The sequence below is a fragment of the Petromyzon marinus genome, chromosome 6 (assembly GCF_048934315.1).
Source record: "Petromyzon marinus isolate PM22_M1 ecotype Great Lakes invasive population chromosome 6, UKy_Petmar_22M1.pri1.0, whole genome shotgun sequence".
Classification (NCBI taxonomy): domain Eukaryota; kingdom Metazoa; phylum Chordata; class Hyperoartia; order Petromyzontiformes; family Petromyzontidae; genus Petromyzon; species Petromyzon marinus.
The window spans coordinates 2391039-2411840 of record NC_133672.1 but is presented as its reverse complement, the minus strand read 5'-3'; the positions used below and the strand labels follow the sequence as shown (position 1 = coordinate 2411840).

Here is a 20802-nt window from a genome sequence, read left to right as displayed (position 1 = left end):
ACAACACAGGAAATGTATGCCTATCATACCGCAGGATACGTGTAGGATGTGGTCGTGTATCCGTACAAAATACGTGGACCCGCACACAAATCTACTAGCCTCTCTCAGGTCACACGCCACTTTTTTCCTAGAAGCTGTATCGCTACACACATCGTTCTTTGGACATCGGGCCCGTTCATATCCGTCCAGCTCGTCGCAGACAATACAGCGGACGCAAAGCTCTCGTCTAATCCGGGCTACCGCGAGCCGTGACTGTGGCTAAAACCAACCATGCGACACGTGAGAAACAACATATTGCTGACAACTTAGCGCGATAGCGTTTTCCTTGAAGGGATTGTGCTGCCGGTCCCCTCACCCCACCACCCGCTCTCCTGGAAGTGTCACTCAGGTCACCGGGGTGAGGGGAACCTTGCCCCCGATGTGAGGGGCCGTGCCCCGATGTGTGTCCTGACCGAGCGACTGCTCATACGATATGAAAAGAGAAGAACCACCGCACATTCCCGAACATTCCCTGTGGAACACCGCAACAGATGTGACCTGATTAACTCTATTTTTTTAATCTATCGTTATTTCTCTTTTTATGACATTCAAATTGTGCTCTCAGTGTTGTCTCATGAGATGAAGAAATGTCCATTTGGAACTCTGAAGCGAGCAGTGCATCACCGTGTGAGAGAGCTGCCACAGAAGATGACGTCACAGAATTACTGATGAGATCACTTCAACAGGCCTGTTTATCTATATGAGGGACACACCTTTTATATGCCCTGATATGTGTTTGTCCCATGTCAATGAAACTGAGAAAATGTAAGTCTCAGAGTTGGAATTATCCAAACAAAGTGAAACATCTAATTTAAAGCGATAGTTTTTTTAATTGTACGGTCATTGGTGACCGGGCCAAGATCGTCAACTCGTTACACGTGAGAAGCCGGTATAACCACGGGGAGGCTGCCCAGATTCAAACCCAGGATCTCCGAGTTGTCAGCTCAATGCTTCGGGCCCCTGAGCCACCGTCCACCTACAATCAAAGTCATCTTCAACGGTGTCACATTTAAAAAAAAAAGGCGAGATGAATAAACGAGTGAGCAACGAGCCGACGTCTTAATGTCTCGCGGCGGTGGTGTGGCACACGGCGCGCACACGTGGTGTCCCGTGGGTCGGTGACGACGCATAAAAAAAACATCAAGGAGCCGGCGCGTTGCTCGGGGCGACGGTGGCCGTCGGCAGGGCGGAACGAGCGCGCAATGCCACACATAAAGGCGAACAAAGGAGCAGAACATGAGAGTGCACAGGTGGACCGCGATCGGGTTACGCATACCGGCAGAGTCCAGTAACACAGTGGGGGGAAGGAGAAGACCAGACCGTAAAAAAAAGTCCGAGCAACAACGCAAAAAATGACCGAGGAGAGAGCCGATCATCGAGATAACACGCACACCACGAGGCTGCTTAAACACGTGCACGCGCATGCGTCCTGGAAATATTTAAGCAAATCACAACACTGCGGTGCCAGCCACATGTTTTACAACGACCAAAATAGGGCACTTTTCATCCCAAACTCAAAACGCGGAAACTGCTCCACCCAGGTCATTATGAGTGGGCCCTCTGGGCACCACAAACTGTGCCAGCCACGGGTCTCCTGCCTTTTAATAGCCTTCGTTAATGCTGCTGTTCCTTTCAAGTAATATTTGTTTGAAGTTTATTCTCTATCTTTTTTTCAAAGTGTGTTTTAATCTAAGTTTAATGGCCTAATTAGATTGTAAAAGCTGCATGTATGTTTACTGGCAAACTTAACCAGGCTTTCAATGTTTTTATTATTATGTAGACGGATGTAACATTATGACAATATAGTAGTGCACATACAAAACGTAAACAGAAAGATTGAACACACATTTACAATACACAACCACTTTCAAGTTAATGGTGAAGACGATACTCAATGCGGCACTTCTCTATGCATCAGTCTATAATCGCAGACTGCGGGGGAGGGGGATGACGACAATCAACGAAGCGCTGACAGTGAGGAACAGCCTTGTTAAAAACGCTTGGCCATACTTTGCTCATGTTTATAAAACACCCTGCTACACCATTTGGCCGGCATGAATAACAAATACGGCAACGTGAAATACACGCGGACGAGACGCGGTAATTTCACGCTTATTTTCACCCACCGACCTCTGCCAGCTCTCGCCCTCCGCGAACACGACTGTCGTGAAACCCGCGTGCAAGCTCGCACGATGCGTAAAACCGTAAGCGGATGGGGACTGTGAGTAGCAGGGTGATGCTGGTCACGCACATCCCCGCCTCTCCCAGGCCACGCTACCGGGACTGGGCAGAACACACGTAGGCCATCGCCGGCCACCCGAGCCGCGGGGTGTTGCGATGAAACCGTCCGCCCGGTCTCCTGGCGACGGGTCCAAGACAATATGGACGGACGTGCCGAGGGAACGGCTCGGGCTGCCGTTGGATTTGCGAGAGCCAGGCGCAAAAGCATGGCCCCAGCAGGCATCCCTCTATGGCTGACCCCGTTCACGCGAGGCCATCGCAGGCCTCGACACAACCAGGCTGGCCTCGAAGTCTCGGTGCGTGGCACCATGGAGAATTTGTGGAAGAAAAAAATGGTGGCAAAAGTGAAAAAAACCCTCTCTAGATATCTAAGGTTACTCAGAACTCATTTCCACAGAGATATTGGAAATCCAAAAAATCCTTACCAAGATAAATAAATGCAAGCAAATTGAATGGACAGTTTTAAAGCAATGAAAATAAAAGGCAAAAAAAATGAAAGGACAGTCAACATTTTAATGTGAAAGGACTGATGAAGTAGGGGGTCAAGTACAAATCAGGAGCGGCGGGGTCGCTCACAAACCGGCACAACCTTCCCACTCGGACACTCGGGAGGGCAGGAGGTCTAAGAAATAAGGGGCGTTGGATGGCACATCAAACGCCAGAACACCCAGAACACCGCACCACGCCCGTAATTGGCCACCTTGAAGCTATTATCCACACGACAATTGGGAAACCGAGCCAATTGCTCGGCTGACCCCGCGCCACCTTCAGAGGGAACGTAATTGCATGGTGGGGGAAGTGAATGGCACCCAATAAAATACAGGCACGGCTTTCTTTAGGGCACCCTGTAAGCACATTTTTTTTTCTCGTCTAAACTTTTCCCCTCCCCTCCTCTCCTAAAGCCGAGCGGGATTATTTTACAGCGTTTTCACGACGGCGCTCACGTTACCGGGCAGAAAACAAGAGCACAGGTGAAATTACAGGAAAAATAAAACCCGCCAGGCGACGTCAGGAGCATTTGAAGTCATTTGAGGAGGACAAGCCGACACCGCGAAAGAAAACACCCCGTTAATATGGCCTGCGTCACAGCAGCGGGGAATTAAACGGGCCCATACAGTGCCGCACCGAGACATAAAATCTCTTAATCAGCTCTGGTTTCTACGCCCTGTAAGAATACCCGCACACGTAACCAGGCACTGGTGGGAAACGCACAGTAACAACATACAAGGACCCCTTTTTTCTTCATCTACTCCCGAATCTGTGATAATTCGTCCAGAAATAAACTGCCCAGTTTCCTTTCGCCAAACTGTGGCTGACAGCACTGCATCCGGTACCATGAGATACGCAGAGCAGATCGATGTCAGGAACATTTTTATGTTAAAAACTTACTTTCAATTATCCAATGTAATATTCATAGCAAACTATTGTAGTTTATCAGAACACCATTCGACAGATACCAGGTCATTTGAGCTCACAAATGTTGCTTAAGCGCCACAAAGTCAACATTTTTCTGCTCCGGCCGCAGTGACGTGGATATGAATTAAAAAAACTCTCTTTATTTGGACAAAACCAGGCAGGATGTAAAGAATTTACGTTTAGAGATAATGACATTTCTTTTCACTCGGTCTAGTTTTTTTTAAAAAAGCTCTGGCTTTGAAACCACAAGGGTGTTTTCCCTAACTGCACCCTCTCAACAAACCCCCCCCCACCTCCCCCAAAATGTGAGAGCGCGCTCGGGGACGACTGAAAGTGCTTATCCAGCACAGCGTCTCAGGAAGGGGGCACCAAAAACACGCGCTCTCTCCCAGCCACTTTTAAAGCGGAGCCGCTTCCCGTTTCCTCCCACCGGAGGCAGCCCCCGCTGCACGGCATGCTGGGAGGATTGTTCTCCGCCGGCGGGGAAGCGGTGCAAGAGGAATGGAGAGATGTGTGCAGACGGAGAGGAAAGGGAAGAAGGGGGGCTAGGTGGGGGTAACAAGGTGTGGGGGGGGGGTCAAACAAAGAGCGGACCACCGCAGGTTGTGGAAGCGGAGAGTCTGTGGTGGGGGGCGGTTGTGGGGGGCGGGGGTGAGGGGCGGGGGCCGGTGCGGCGGTGGGGGGATAAACGAAGAGGCTTAAGCCGTGCGAGGCTGGAGAACTCATAACGCAAGCTGTCATCATGCTAAAGACTCCCAAAGAAGGAAACTGCATTTTTGCTGATAGGCAGTCTACGGCAGGACATCTCGACATCTGTGGCTTGGCAGACACCCGGGAAACAGCAAGGCAGCAGTTTCACAATAACATAGAGAAAGCAGACTGACTTCCCCTTTCCCATACAACAGCTAAAAATAAAGAAATAACTGTTAACGATTTTAAAAATAAATGAATAGCGTTTTTTAAACCCACTAAACTAAACACAGATGTGGAATATTGCAAGCAACTAATTTTTTGGTTATTTCCATTTATTTTCGTTTCTCTCCACAATCACATTCCCCAGCAGCATAAAGTGAAGACACTGGATTTCTAGCTTCATGAAACTAACAAATGTTGTGCTCATGAAGAAATTACCACGAGCCAATAAGAGTTGACGTGGGTTTTTCCTTTTCCACTTCTGTTTAGTGATCTCATTTAAAGACAAGCTGGTACCACGTGCATGGCAGATAGTTTAAACAGGCCCACAGCTACACGGTGACAGCTGACAACTTCAAGTTATTTCCACTGAGCTAAAACTAGGCCCGTTGCCAATTTTGAGCGCCCACCGCCACGCCAATTCGGAAGGACCACTCCCTTGCCAAACGAGGGTTGCGTAATATGATCATGCGGCATTAATCTGAGCGTTTTTTTGGATTTACATCCGAATTACGTGCACGTTCCACTTCGCCGTGGTGCTATTCAGTAAACGAGGCGCACTGACGGGTGGTCATTAACCAGCGCCGTGCCGAGCGATTCAACGCCATTGTCCGCCCCCCTCCACCGGCCTTGACGAGTTCTGACCCAAATACCCCCCCCACCGCCGCCAACTCCGCCAAGAGCACGCACAAAGATAAAGATCCCCCGTATAGCTTTAACAGACTGTTGGGGCAAGTGCTGTTAGCGAGCACTTATGAAGGCCGGAACGGCACACGAGAGGGTGGGTGGCCAGCACCACGCCCGGCCGCCTTTGTCTCCCCAGTGGCGATGTTTACACATCGCACCAGGTACTCATTTGAGGCTGAGTCGACATAGGGGAGGTCCAGGAGCGGGTCAGATATTCGTCGCTGGCGTTAGCCGGGAGCGGGAATCGAAATCGGGTCTCCAGGTTCGCAGGGCAGCGCGCTAACCACGACACCACCGCTCCGCCCCACTCACACAGCACACGTACGCTGCACGTGCTTTGAAAACAAAGGAGAGCAGTTTGAAATAAATAAATAAAGTCTCAGCTCCCACACATCGGCAGGATTCCGGCTTGCTGCCGAGAAACCCATTTGTTGTGAGAGTGGTCACGAGCACAGTTTGTACTTCAACAGCTCAGCCACAACCCCCCACGCCACCCAGGGCTCAACCGCGATGCCCTCCCTGAACTCCCCCACACCCCTTATGGCGAACGGGTGACTCAGGACGGTCGAGATTCCTCACCAAACAATTACATTCCTCCCCACCGCCTCATAAGCACTTTCGGCAACTCTTGCCCAATCAACAGCACAAAAAGCACACCTAAGGGAGGGGGTATGCAACTTATCCAGGGTTCAGACGCAGCATTTAACCTTGTCCGGGCGATCCTTGTTTAAGCGTCTCTATTTTCGGCACGGAGCACATATCGATGCCTAAATAACACGCGCGCGGCCAGGCCAATAGGAGCATGAAACAAATCCTATTTGCAGCTAAGCTACAGCTGCAAATAGTGAAAGGCGATCTCACTGATGGGATGAAATGCCATCGGTTTGAGGATGAGGCCATCCTCAAATTCCACCATGGGCTACGTGGGGTCCCCAACTAAAAATAGTCGACTTGATTTGGAGATAAATGCTACAACCCTGTTCTTCCGTGTTCCACCTCGTGCGGTCATAACGTTTAGCATGACAGTATGATATCGCGTTTAACTGTAGGATTCCATGCCGGTGGCTTAACTATGATAGCAATGCAAGCATTCTTGTTTGCAGAGTTTAACGACAGGTGAAGTCGCACCTCCGATTGGCACGGTTGGCGACCTATCGTGCGAAAGAAGTTCATGTGACGAGCACAAATATATTTTAATGTGGCCAGGTGGCTCAGGGGTCTAATGCCATGTCAGAGCACTGAGCACGTAGCACTGGGATCCCGGGTCTGAATCTGGGCAGTCGCTTGTGATTAAACCATGTATGCAAGTGTGTCAAGCTGATGGTCTCAGCCCAGTTACCACTGACTGCACAAAACGATCATCAGATCCGGTTTTCACTTAATTCGATTTATACCAGCATATGTGAATAACATTTTCCATTTCACTTAACACGTGATAATGATTCTGTGCTAGGCAAAGCCCAAATAACAGACGCACGCACGCATGTGTGCCTCCTGTGGAGATAAGGAAGCTAACTGACATGGCTTCAGAAGCAATTCCGTGACATTTCTGAATGGAAATTTCATCTCAAAATGGTACCTATAGCAACTGTAATAATTTCAGTCGCGGGAGTTATACCTTTGTATGACCAGACCATTTTTGCCCGTAGCAGAACCACTGATGGCTTCCTTACCAGGCGACACAAACCAGCAAGTGCTGCTCTTTTCGTGACCATGAGAATCCACCTGGCTGGATATTGAATGCAGTCTCATAAGCACGAGCCCAAATGCACAGTAACATAGCCTGGTTAATTGCACAGCTCAGTTGTGCATCTACGACTGGAGAAGGGCTTTCGCCACGGCGTGCGGGGGACGCAGGGGTTACTTGACCATACTTCACCAAGCTGGTGAGTGCGGGGTTGGTAAAAGCGGCGAGCAAAGACACGGGATCACAAACATGCAGCGCAACAAAGGAGAGTGTTGCTGAGCGATAATTAACCACCAGACGACGTTGCGAAGTCGGTGCACACGCGGCTCGACGGGCAATAAACACGCGGCAGGCGTAGCAGCCACACGCGCGCACGGAGAGCGCATTCTTTGGTACGCTGCCCCGACGGCGGGAACTATGCGCCAAACGCTTTCACAAAACGCCTTTCAGGCGTGCATCACGCGACCGGCATGTGCTACGGGGCGGGGGCGGTAGTGCGCGCCGTGCCGTCCTCCCGCCGTACGGTCAGGGCAGGGCCACTGGGCCACGGCAGCTGCCTCGGGGGCGCGTTCCACCTCGTGGCAGCCCCACATCGGCGCTGACGAGCCAGACCGGGGAGAGGGGGGGGGGCGCGGCTTCGCCGACACAAACACCCGTCTGGAGCGAGAGGCGGGGACGGCAGGGAAAACCAAGGCGGTGGGGGTGGCGGTGGGCGTTTTGGCAGGCAGGGAGGATGGGAGGCAGCGGTCGCCGGGCCCAGGGACGGATTAACGCAGCGGGTTAAGTGGTAAAATAGTCAAGGGAAAGAAATAAATCTGCAAAGAGGGGGCCCCATCCGACAACCATACTGGCCCCCCCATAAAATGTAACGTCGACCCGGCAGGGCTGTGCAGGAACAGCAGCGTTCTCCACCCCAGCAGCTCCCCAAAGTTGTGCTGCCTCGGGGTGGCAGCGCGAGTGCCGTCTACACCGACAGTAAGTCCCGGTATCCAAGTGCCACTAAAGCCACGTGCATCGTGACCGAGCTGCATTTGTGATGCTATTGAAACGTTTACCTGGGAGCCATCACATTTCGGTTCACTTACGGGGAGGAATAAGAAAAAACCTTCGGAGCTGCTGGAGTCGTTTGCGTAAGACTCAACCGCATACAACGCAATAAAAATGTGCGATGCACTGTACGAGCAAATACTTGCGCAAAATACCAGACGGCCGGCAAATCAACAAGACGTGCTGTACACGTGTAACCCCTTGAGTACGTGTATGCACGTACATAAAGTATACAACGTTCTCCCTTTCCAGCGTGGTTTCGGCTTGAGACAAGCGCTATGAGCAATCACACACCGAGAAATCTGCGACACGAGTGGGTGGCGGCGCAGAGAACACCACACCTACCCACACCTTTGATCCCTAGGGCTTGTGTTGACTCATCTAAAAAGGTATTAATTTTTAACACCAAACTAACCCAAGGGTCACCAATTCAGGAACATCAACAAACACTGCACTAAAAGTCACCGACAGTGCAACGGCTACAACTCATATCAGAGTCCATGTGATTTATTGTGGTATTCTTACCGCCATGGCACCAACCTCTAAATACAGGCCAGAATGGCACAAGAGGGGGTGGGTGGCCAGCACCACGCCTGGCCGCCTTTGTCTCCCTAGTGGCGATGTTTACACACCGCACTCGGTACTCAGTTGATGTTGAGTTGACTTAGGGGAGGCCCAAGACCGATTCAGAAAATCGTCACTGGTGTTGGCCATGAGTGGGAATCGAACTCGGGTCGCCGGCTTCATAGCACGGTGCGCAAACCGCTACCCCACAACTCCCCACCAAATACAGAAAAATACAAAGTTCCCCCGTATAGCCTTGAACATACATTTGGGGCAAGTAATGTTAGCGACTAAATACACACACATATGTGCACACATCAGCTCAAACCTACACACACACATGCACACACTTGCAGGTGATAGGCGGTGGCGTCCCTTCCTCAGACATGGGATTGGGTTGACTGAAGGCTGGAGATAAAAGGAGCCGGGATTCTTTGACTGCAATCATCCTCTCGCCCAGCGGCAAGTAACCGACAAACCAGACCGTTAATCTCGCCTCCGCTCTGCCACATTCCTCCGTGACAGCCTGAATTCCAAGCGCCCGCTACAAGTGCGGCTGCGTGTACGTGACTTCAGGACGTTTTTTTTCACGCCATAAACACACCGCTTCCACCCCTTCTCCTTGTCCGAACAGCCTTTATTTATTTTTTCCCGGGTTTTTTTTTTCTCGTGACGCACGTCAGCGTGTCAGACGGGTTAGTGTCTCTCTGATGGCCGCATTCCCCGGGTTGTCTTTACCACCTGTCCATTCCTGCCCAAACAAGCAGAGGACGGGTTGAGTCCAGCGTAAAGAGCCTCGCTAATCGTGCAGCGAGCATCGGGCAGCGGCACGGGGGTCTGTGTCTTTGGCGGGGTAGGGGGGGGGCGGGGAGTTGCTCCCAACAAGCCCCTCCACAAGTCCAAGGTCATCTCATAAAAGCGACTCTCTCAATGCCCCCTTCCTCACCCTAACCCTCAGCGCTAACACGGGAACGTTACCAGGCGAGTGCGGCATTCTATTGAGTGGACGCTAATGCGTCTGCTGACCCGCGTGCGTAAGAGATGCCGAGCCGGTACTTGGCACGAGTAGGCCGTCGTGTCCTGTGGTCATGTGAAATTTCGAATGGGGAAAAAATGACCGCAGCTTCTAATTCAATACAACGGAGCGATACTGTGTTACTGTGCAAACACGCACGTTCGAGTTGAAAAGATACGGTGAGAAAAATAAGCACGCCAGTGAATGGTCAAAGAAATGACGTGACTTTTACCCAGCGTCAAACTCGGAAGTTCTCTCTCGAGGCTGTGTCAACAAAGCAGCGGCATACGAGACTTGCAATGCGTGCATTTTTATGTTCACGAACTCATCGTGCTCAGCAACCAGGGGCTATCCACTATTGGATGAAGGCCTCCACCTCATCGTGATCCACATCATTGGGCGCCACGGTGGCGAGATGTTAACGTCCTTAACTGGTATACAGGAGGTCGTGGGTTTGATCCCGGCCCCGACGCCTGTACAGTAAAACCTTGGATTGCGAGCATAATTCGTTCCAAAAACGTGTTTGTAATCCAAAGCGATCGTATATCAGTTGTGATCACGTGACGCTCGACAGACAAAGCGTGTATGCGTACTAGTCGTATTGCAAGACCTCGCTCGTTTATCAAATGAATATTTATTAAAAAAATTTGCTCGTCTTGCAAAACACTCGCAGACCAAGTTACTCGCAATCCAAGGTTTTACTGTATATTTGGAGTTCTCACCGTGGTCGTGTGGATTTTTCTCCGGGTCCTCCGGTTTTTTCCCTCCACATTTTGAAACATGCGTTTAGAGTATTTGGCTCCTACTATAAATTTGCACATGACAAGCCACTTCTCGTTGGCCTATCATAGGTGTATAGCTCAGTGGTCTGTAACCTGGTAAAATAAAAAAAAAGTTTAGTTTCCTCCCTCTGTCGGTCAGTAACATTTCTAAGCGAGCGTCTCTTAATGCAGAATAATACATTAAAAAAATGAGAGGCCAAGCAAACCACACGAGCAAAGGTGGGCTTAGAAAACATTTCTGTACCACTGACCACACACATACGATCAATCAGATTCTGAAAAATACTCATAAATACCAAATACCATTGCCGTACCTATATAGACTTTCGAAAAGGCATTGACGAAGTGTAAATAAATGCAGTCATCCAAGCTCTCACAAACCAAGGTATAAATAATATAAATTAAGAATTCACATAAACCATTTACAAAAACGATTACATTAAATACCAAAATACATCTTAGACTGGAAATCAGACAAGGAGACCCGCTTTGTTCAAGTTATTCACTGCGATGTTACAGAAGATTTTCCAACCACTAGGATGGAAAAAAAGAAATATCAAAACAAATGGGAGAAAAAAATCTTAAAGTTGCTGATGACAGCCACCATAATCTCCAATGGAAAAAAACTAGAGGAAATGATAGCACACTTTCATGAAGGAGGCTGGAAAGTTTGGCTCAACATAAACGTAAGCCAAAAACACAAAAGGTCACGTACAACAAGTTCACTCAAACAATTGGAGATGGCCCGTTGGAGGGACACGGCTGGAAAACGCATCAGAGTTAACGGAGGACACTCGCCAGAAAAGTAAACTGCGTCCAAAGTGAAACGTCGACAAAGCTGCCCTCGCTTCCCAAGGAAGGCGCTCGAGCCCCGGCTGGCTGAGAGCGACAGTCGCAGTGACAGCTGCTGCCTGCAGGTTCCACGTGCACACCGGGTGTTTAATGGTCCTTGAAAATATGCTGCTTTCAAGTGACATTTAAGATTAACGACTAATTTGTTGTGAACGTTTTTAATTCTGACGAAGGAAGGAAAAACATGCACACAAGGGCACATTATTTTCGGTCGGCCAAAAAAATACTAATTTTTATGGCCGCACGATATTTTTCTGACAGTAAATTACTGTGACTGGGTCAGAGGTGACCTGGCGTTATATGTGGTGCGGCCTAATTGGTGTTCAATACGTACTGCGAGAGGCCGTTTCACCAGACGGGCCAGGGAGAGCGAGACAGCAGCCTTGTCAGCGGGTACATAAATTACGTCAGGCGCTGCTGACCACACTTAATAAACTTCCAAGACTCCGCTGCGCAAATTACTTCCTACGCTCTTCCCCACTCGCAAAGTTGAAGCGCTCGTCACAAAATTAGTTGGCGGGGGGGGGGGGGGTTTCCGAGCAGGAAAATACTCTCAGATTTGAAAATGCCACGTGTCTATTTAAATTGTGTTAAAAGTTAAATGGAAACTGAGGAATAATTATAATGAGCTCCGTGTATGACCCAAAAAAGTCCACACAACAATTCTCATAATTGCTCTCTCTTCCATTCCCTGACAAGGGCTTGCCAAGGTAGGCGGACACAGCCGGGTGGCGGTGGTGACTGCACGTCTGTAATCCAGCACCCCTTCTGTACGATAGAGTGTTGCCCCCCCCCCCCTTGCTCGAGGGGTATTGTACCGTGCGCTCTGCTTTCCACCCACACATGTAACACTTAATACATATGCACATCCGTGTTTGTGGATTGCGCAGCGGGTGTGAGATGCTGCTTGCATGGATGGACGCTCTATAAAACAGCACAAATAAGGTGTGGGTGCGTGGTGGAGTGAATAGAACGGTTGATGGACAGTTAAAGTGATGAGTCTCGGCCGCTGTCCCGACACCGCAGCTTGCAGGTTAATGTTACAGCGCGTGCCGAGGGTCCAGCAACCCCGCGTCACGGCACCAACTCGTCCGCTGAGCGCCTGGGCATGAAATAATCACCGCTCGCTCATAAGGAGAAATTCCAGAGCGCTGGGCTTGGCAAACCACCGGGGGGGGGGCCTTCACCTTAGAAATAACCCCACACTGAACGGTGATTCAATAAGGTCAAGGGTCACCCCTGCCCGTAAAATAAAGAACGCTCCAAACTACGGTCCCTCGGGCCCATTAAAATCGCACTCAGATTAGCGCGTGGCTTCATTTTTTGTTGTTGTTGCCACTTGTCGTGCGAGGGCGATGCGCAACGTGGAAGGCGAGGTTTCGTCATTGTTAATGCGCTCGTAGTGCGGGGAAGGGGGGATTACACAATGAGCTTGTATAAACCTTTGAGATACGTTAATTTATAAAAATGCATCTCATAAATCCGAGGCGTGACCTGAATAATGGCAACGGTGTTTTCCGGGTGGCTGCCACTACCCACGAATAAGTGGCTGAACGCAAACGAAGATGAATGGGGAAATTGTCCCGAGTGTGGAATGGGCTGCAGCATAAGACAGCTGCGCCTCTTAGTGGCCAGAGCCTGTCATTTGCATCGTTCATTTGAAAGCAGCTTTTATGTCCGAACTCTTGCTATGAAGAAGGACCATTGCCTGAAACGTCATACATTATAATATTGTTTTTCATTTTAGGGCAGTGTTATTGACGAATGTGTTGAGTTTTAGAAATGTGTGCTTTTGCACCAATGCCAACACGGGATCACAATGTTTTGCATTCTATTTATGTATGTTGAACTTCTTTCGCATCGTACGTAGTCAACCGTGCTAATCGAAGGTGCTAGTAGGTTAGAACATCTGGGATGCTGCGGACGTAAATATACCTCAAAATAAGTTGTCCCCAGATTGTTGCAAACCTTGTATGAGGTGTGTCTAGCTGCATCGCAGACCTTCCCCCACTCCCAATGCTTCAAAGAAGCATGTCTACGCCCAACTACCCACAAATCCTTAGGACTCTATGAATGAAGGCAAAAATCGCAGATATTCTGACACAAGAGAGCTGCTGCATTCACCTATTTCAGGAGTTGCATTGTAAATAATGAACCAATGCGAGGTTATTAGCCTCACCTTCGTAGCAAGCGCCTTCCTCTCAGTGTCAGCGCCGCTCACACCGATTCATTCAACGCAAGTAGAACCAAGCTTCAGCGCCCAATCATGCAGAGCCAAATAGGACGTCGCGGTGACAAGATGTTAGCTACCTCGCCTGGTATACAGGAGGTCGTGGGTTCGATCTCGACCCCGACGCCTGTATATTTGGAGTTTGCATGTTTTCCCCGGGTCCTCCGTTTTTTTTCCTTCACATTTAGAAGCATATGTTGAGAGTATTTGGCTGCTATTAGTTTACACATGATGATAAGCCACTTCGTTGAGCTATCATTTGTGGACAGGACATTTCTGAGAAGGAGCTATATAGCTCAGTTGGCCTTACTTGGTAAATAAAATAGTTTTTGGTTCTAGTTTAATAGAACAAGGGCCTTGCCAATGTGCACGAGATCCATAGGTTATCCATATATGGAAAGGCTTGTGAGGAATCGGCAGTGACGCCGCAAGGAAACGAAGGAGTGAAACTAACAAGCTCTACAGCGATGACGCATGTCTGGGACATCTATCACAACAATGATGACAGTGTATATGAGAATGGCAATGATGATGGAGGTCAGTGTTGGTGCTTGGAGCTGCTCCCATTGTCTGGAATTTCCTTCCACTGAAACTAAAAACTAAAACTATTTTTTATTTTGGCAGGTAAGGCCCACTGAGCTATATAGCTCTTTTTCAGAAGCGACCTGGCCACAAATGATAGCTCAACGAAGTGGCTTGTCACGTGGAAATACTCTAAAAGCATGTTTCGAAATGTGGAGGGAATAACCGGAGGACCCAGAGAAAAATCCACACGACCACAGGGAGAACATGCAAACTCCAAAAATAAAGGTATCAGGGTCAGGATCAAACTCACGACCTCCTGTATACAAGGTGAGGTAGTTAACATCTCTCCACCGTGGCATCCCAACTGCATTGCCTGAGACCCTTCTGCTTTTCAGGTTCCATATCATGTTCTGTTTTGTATATAACTGTATCTCTCTCTCTTTATAATGTATCTTCACGCGTACTTTTATTATATTGTCTCAATGCCCTCTGGCCTGTACCATTCTACCCATCTTTCCCAGCACTAAAATGCATACCCAAAACCACTTATCTTTAAACTCTCTAGAAGCACGCGTTTCATCCTATGTGTACAGTGTCTTGAAATGCGGTCGCAATAAGATGCTTTTTCAATCCAAATCATATTTTACTGCATCGTGACCGCAGACTGATTTTTAAAGAAAATATAGCATGATGAAAACGTATCTTGTCCTAACAAAACTTACACAAAGCGATATTATTAGCTTTGAAAATCGATAAGCAGTAAAAAGGTTAAGAAGATTGGCAACCTATCACTTAAATTAGTAGGGTTGGCGAGTATGCTGCATTGCTTAAGTGCAGGCCTCACCGGCTTTGGGTGCAGGCTGTGGGCGCCCTCCAGGTTGGGTCCTGGGCCTCCTCTTGTCACGGGGAATGGGTACGGGGGCCCATGGCCTGGGTGCCGGCGTGTCCAGCACAGCGCCCATGCCACCCCTCGCACCGCCGCCCCCACCACCACCTGCTGCAGGCCGAGAAACAACCACACACAGTGAGAAAAACAATAAATTTGCCATCAACAGGGCCTGAAATTAGCTCAGACGCAAACTGTCAAAATTATAATAATGCTACACATAATCGTTAATACCTTAATATCAAATGTATTCTGCTTGAGTTAAATTTGGGAATTTCCAACTGCACGTCAGGCACAATAATGTCAAAACCACAATTTTTATTCAAATATTCCTACTCTATATACGCGTGTGTGTCTCCGAGGCCCAACTGAAATCAATGATGAATGTGGTCAGGATTTTTTTCATGGAACTGAAAGCCTGTTCACGCTCAGGCATTGGTGAGAACGCGTGGCAGTATTCGTTTACTTGTGCTGGAGGAATGGTTCATATTACGCGTGTGTAGCTCTCATGTAAAATGTGCGTGTTAATTGTCACTTCATCACCAACACCATTCCCACCAGCCATTCTCAATACACTGCTGGATGAGGGACTGCCGGGCTGTCGCTTCCAATTCTTAACCCTTGACCGATTTCATCATCCACCTGCCTCTGTGCTCATCTCCTCTGGCATTAAAAAACTCATGTGACTTCACATTTTATGAAGGCATCAGGGGTCAGTGACAGATGAAGGCAAGGGCAGGCATCACAAGCCTCACAGAAATTATAAAGATGTTTTTTTTCAATGCTAAACAATCAGCGTGCACTACTCGCACTGCAAAATGTAAGTTACTATTCAACACATCTGTCCTTACTCGAGACATAATGAATCTCGGCGAATGGTCCAACGATTGCCTGGGATGAAAGGAACTGAATTATTGCTTTAAAGATGCAACCTCAAATAACAAATGGTATTTTTTTATTGTAGATATGCGGCGCGTCTGCCAGTCGGCCACCGTGCCCACCGGGTGGCCTGGAAGGGACCGCTGCGGCAGCGTCGCCTGAGGCGGCGCGGGCGGCGCCAGCGCTCGCGGCGGCAGCGACGGCGGCGTCGTCGTCCTCGGCGAGCGTCGGCCCGGCCTCGTCGCGTGGGGCCCTCGCGCCGCCGACGGGCGGCCGTGTCGGCCGTGTCGGCCGTGTCGGCCCCACAGGTCCGGACGGCGGCGCGCGGGAGCAGAGGTCGGCGTTCTCGGTGGGCGTCCCGGACGTCAACGGGGCACCCGCGCGTTTCGCTAGGGGGCCCGCGTGGCCAGTCGGGGGGCCACTGTTGGCCACCGGCCAATAGGCGGCGCTCTCCGGCACGGCAGGCGGGACTAGGGTGCGGCCGAGCAGGCGAGTCTGCAGGACAGAGAGACATTTGAGGTCAGAGCTATTTTTCGCGGAAAATGAAACTGCGAGTGGAAACGTCTTCCAAGCTTGATGAGGGTCTGCCGCAGAAATCATGCCTTCTGTAAATGTCTCTTTTCATGTGTGCAGTAATACCCTGTTACGAATATATATTTATTATTTTACTTGAGCTTACAGTATAATGAGCAAAACTGTTTTTTTCTTTGGAAACATCTGGAAATGATATACATTTTATTCTTTGTGGTTTGAGCTGCGTTTCATCCTTTATTTTTTTCATCTAACAGCATGTGATGTTTGAATGATGTCAACTCTACTGGAAAATTGCTGTCCCTAGGGGTTCACCTTGTCAATGAGGAACTTTCACCGCAATGGAAATTCAGTATCCTGGGCAATAACGCTTTTGAATAACCCAACTAATTCTGGTGATATAGCAACGCAAATAAATACGCAATATAAATTGATGTGCGCATTAATGCTATTTATATGGCACGCTTTTACTGCCAACACCATTTTCACTTCGAGTTAATGCACAAAACGCACACTTGGGCACAAGTCAAAGCCGTTGCTGTTTTTTCCCTACACGTTATTATCCTCGGCTCAATTCCAGCCCCCCCCCCCACCCCCACCAGATTCACAATTTTTTAAGGACAATTTTTAGAAAAGGTTCTATTTAAAATTTCCACCCAACACTCCACAGCAACGCGCGCAGCGGCGATGCCAAAATCGGCACGGGGCGAGAGCCGCGCGCGTGCGCGCGCATGCGGCGGCTCTCAAATTACCGCGCAGGTTCAAACCGGTCGACGAGCGCGCTCGCCAAAACGCCAATCACCGCAAAGTGAAAGCGACGTCCCGGGGCAGACGTCTGCTCCGGGGAGATGGGAGTTGCGAGGCTCCAACCGCCGCCACCGTTTTGTTACTGGAGCTGGGTCGGGTCCCCCCCCCCTATCCTACCCCCCAGCACCCCCCCCCCACCCCCACCACCACAACCGCCTCTAAACCCAACATCGTTGCTGCAACCAATTTGCAGGGTAGGGTCACGCGAGGACAACGCGGCTTCTCGCTCGAGGCTGCTGCTGCATGCGCAGCTGCCTCACGTTTCACCCCCTGCTCCCCCACCACCACCCACTGCCGTCCCTCCTCCACCATAGGCCGTGAGCTGCCGACTGGGGAGCAGAGCGCTGCTAATTTAGTGGTGGGACCGGCCCGGGCCCAGATACGTAATACCAACGCCAATCAAGGCGCTCGCCCCGGCGACGGTGACCTCTCGACTCAGGAACGCCGCTTCTTTTAGCACAGCGCCAACACGCTTCTGATGAATGAACAAAGCTGTCATTTTTAAGTAAATGGGTTGATGGTTACAATAATTCAAACACTGCACTGTGTGTACAGTGTTTGTGTGTGTGTGTATAAAAAATATTTAATTCACTAGTGGTTTAATTAAACGAGGCACCCGGTTTCCTCTACACACAAACGCTCAAAAGAGGAATTGGTCTAACATCCCAATCAGCGCATTCATGAAATGAGTCTTGTGTACCCAGCGAGACGATGAATTGTAAAATATTCATGCCATACATAAATATTCTCATCAGGGAAGGTAAAGTAAAGTAAACATGGCTTACAGATGAAGCACAACTTAATGGATGCCGATATTTAGCGAGGTCTACCTTGCAATAAAATGTATGCAGTGGGTTAATTCCTGGAAACATAAAGGAATGGACGTGAATAGAATGCATTCACAACTAGAAATGCCACGTTATTTTATACTCCTGACAATGAACACATGGTAGGAAAACCTTTTCCATGCATATTGACTGTAAAAGAAATGAATGGGCATGAGCAGGACACACCTTTAGAAGGAACAATGGCCAATGAACGAGCCTGGTGATGGAATGGCAGCCCAAGGACTGAGCGTGCACGAGAGGAAGCCCGACACAGAAATGGAGTGGTGCGATCCGCTCATGTACAGGAACGAGATTGTGGCATTGCAGGCCCATGTAGGACGGTGATGACAAAGAGAGGGCCTTCATCAAGCAGTGAATAGATTCACGGCTGATGAGGACTATAAAGGTAAACATACATAGCAATGCTCAAAACATTGTAGATCTCGCAAAACGGAACAATAAGCAGCGTCCCCAGGGTTTCTTTCGCAGCCCGAGTTTTTAACTCGCATTGCATTTTTCTTTTTACAGTGTGCACAACGCCGACACCACGGCTTGTCAAGGCACAGAATGCTCGATTTCACAACTGTCTGAGCATGAAACGTGCATCCATCACGTGCAACACGCCTCCCGCGTGCCACTATATTTCACATCAAGGGTCTGTCACCGTCTGTCAAATTGACAAATTAAAATCCTCGCCAGCATCTCCCCTCAGCTCTCTCATTCCTTTGTTCTGAAACTGAAACTCAAATGCAACGTCCCGTGGGATCAGAAAATGCATCGGTTCCTATCGAGGAAGAAATATCCCCTCGGTGAATAAAAAAAAGACTTGAGTTCCGGAGTGAATAGAAATGCCCTGCACTTTTAATCAGACTGTGGGTAAAGGCAGGTGCGGAGCCAGGATTTTCAGCCAGGGGTGACATTCAACAAATTTTAATTTCAAGAATGATTAGAGAGTCAGGCTGTTGAACTAGACGCCATCGGTTGGCGACACACTCTGACAATGCAGTTGCACGGAGTCCGCCAGACCGAGTGTCGTACACTTATACGCAGAATGTTTCAGATTTTCGATTTTTTATTTTTTTTCGGGGGTGACAATTGTCTACCCTGTCACCCCCTGGCTTCGCCCCTGGGTAAAGGTCGTTCAGTGGCTCAAAGGCCTAATGTCCACATCGTGGTACTGACCCAGAAGCTCCGAGAGCCTGCGCTCACAGGGATAATGGGATATAAACAATATTCTCATGTGCAATGCTATACAATGTTGGGCGGAGCAATGGTGCAGTGGTTCGCACTGCGCACGCTGCAAGCCCGGCGACCCAAGTTTGAATCCCAGCCACGGCTAACATAAGTGGTGAGTGATATCTGAATCTTGCTCATCCCCATCTCCACACCAACCCACAATGCCCAGCGAGGTGAAGCTTGGTCAAACCCCCATGACTCATACGGCTTGGGGAGGCCTTCATCCAGCAGTGCATTGACAGACGGCTGATAATCATCATTGTATTTGACAGTGAGCACAGTTAGCGGTGACTGCCCAACAAAACGCATCATGAAGCTTATTTCTTTGACTGATATTAGCACCACAATTAGCATGTGAATTATAAAGTAAATATTGCAAACATTGTTGCATCATTGTTATGTCCGTGGGTAGGTCAGTCAAATACTACTTAACATTCTAAAATCGTATGCGACTGCTATAACCAGGACTGATTTTGTAAATCGCATTTGCATTTCAGCAGCGCAGCCTGGCAAACGAAACGAGTAATTATCGACAGGGTAATCACCATTCAGCAGGTTTGGCTCACAGGGTGGAGTCATATAGCACTCCACCATAAACCTATAGTACATATGCAGAAGAGACAGCCTCGCAGCTGACACGCTGGCATGTGTCGAGGGATCGCGGCTCATACCCCATGAATGTCAGGACTGGTACGACTCATGATCAACGCACACCACCTGCTGAAAAATGAATAGAAATCTGGAATCTTGCAAACCACTCATTTGTTTTTTGTAGCTAAAGAGCGCCATCTGTATTTTGTGGTAAGAGAGACCCTCAAAGGATGCCAAGCACTTCCCTGCCGTGTCTGTCACTTCCAGGTTATTGTACAGTGACACGTGGTTCTTTTGTGTGGGGGGACTGAAATGGAAAAATAAAATGCTACGTACGCATATACCGACAGCACGAATTGTAAATTACATGAGTAGCGTGAAAGTCTTCAAAATAAAAACGATAACCACTAATAACATTAGTGAGCCAACAGGTCACCTCACTGACAGTCACTGCTGACCTGTAACTCCACGTGCTGCTGGTGCTGCCTCTCCAGTCCAGAGATTCGCTGCACAAGCTGCTCCTGCAGCTGTTCCTGTAGCCGCAGCACTCGCTGCTGCTGCTGCTGCTGCTCGTCCTCCTCTGGACGCCGCCTGATCAGGTCCGGCCCCACGTCCCGCTCTCGCGCCCGCGCCAACTCCCGTGCCAGACCGGACACCAACTCCGTCACGCCAGCCACCTTCACCTCCAGGTCACTCTGAGCCTGGCCAGCACGCCGGTGCACACGGATGTCAGGAACCGCTTTATCAGACGGATACATTCCGTTATGCAATGCCTGCAGACGGCCTGGTGAAATTATGCTGGATACCTGGGCACAATAACCAAGAATATGGGGTGTACTAATGTCTTCATTTTTTTGCTTTTGTATGTATGTATGCTGTACTTCTTTTGCACCATACATAGCCAACCGTGCAAATCAGAAGTGCTTTTCGTTTCATACCAAATGTGGTAATCACTTCCATAAAGCCTCTTTTTAATCAAATGAGGGAAAACACCTTTTACCTGCCCCACAGAAAACGGTCATTGTATTTTGATTACATTCTCAGTTAA

General features: G+C 49.2%; 1 protein-coding gene across 4 annotated transcripts in view; it reads right to left on the bottom strand.

The window, feature by feature from the left end:
- Nucleotides 1–20802, bottom strand: part of KIAA0586 (KIAA0586 ortholog) — a 194526-nt gene that overhangs the window by 163100 nt on the left and 10624 nt on the right. For 3 of the 4 annotated variants that reach the window (XM_076063801.1, XM_032948384.2, XM_076063819.1), the window contains exons 7-9: nt 20213–20455; nt 15885–16257; nt 14842–14994 (exon numbers count right to left, since the gene is read on the bottom strand). In XM_076063801.1, the coding sequence (XP_075919916.1) occupies nt 14842–14994; nt 15885–16257; nt 20213–20455 (769 nt within the window). The remainder of the gene's footprint in view (nt 1–14841; nt 14995–15884; nt 16258–20212; nt 20456–20802) is intronic. The other variant, XM_076063814.1, reaches the window with a different exon arrangement.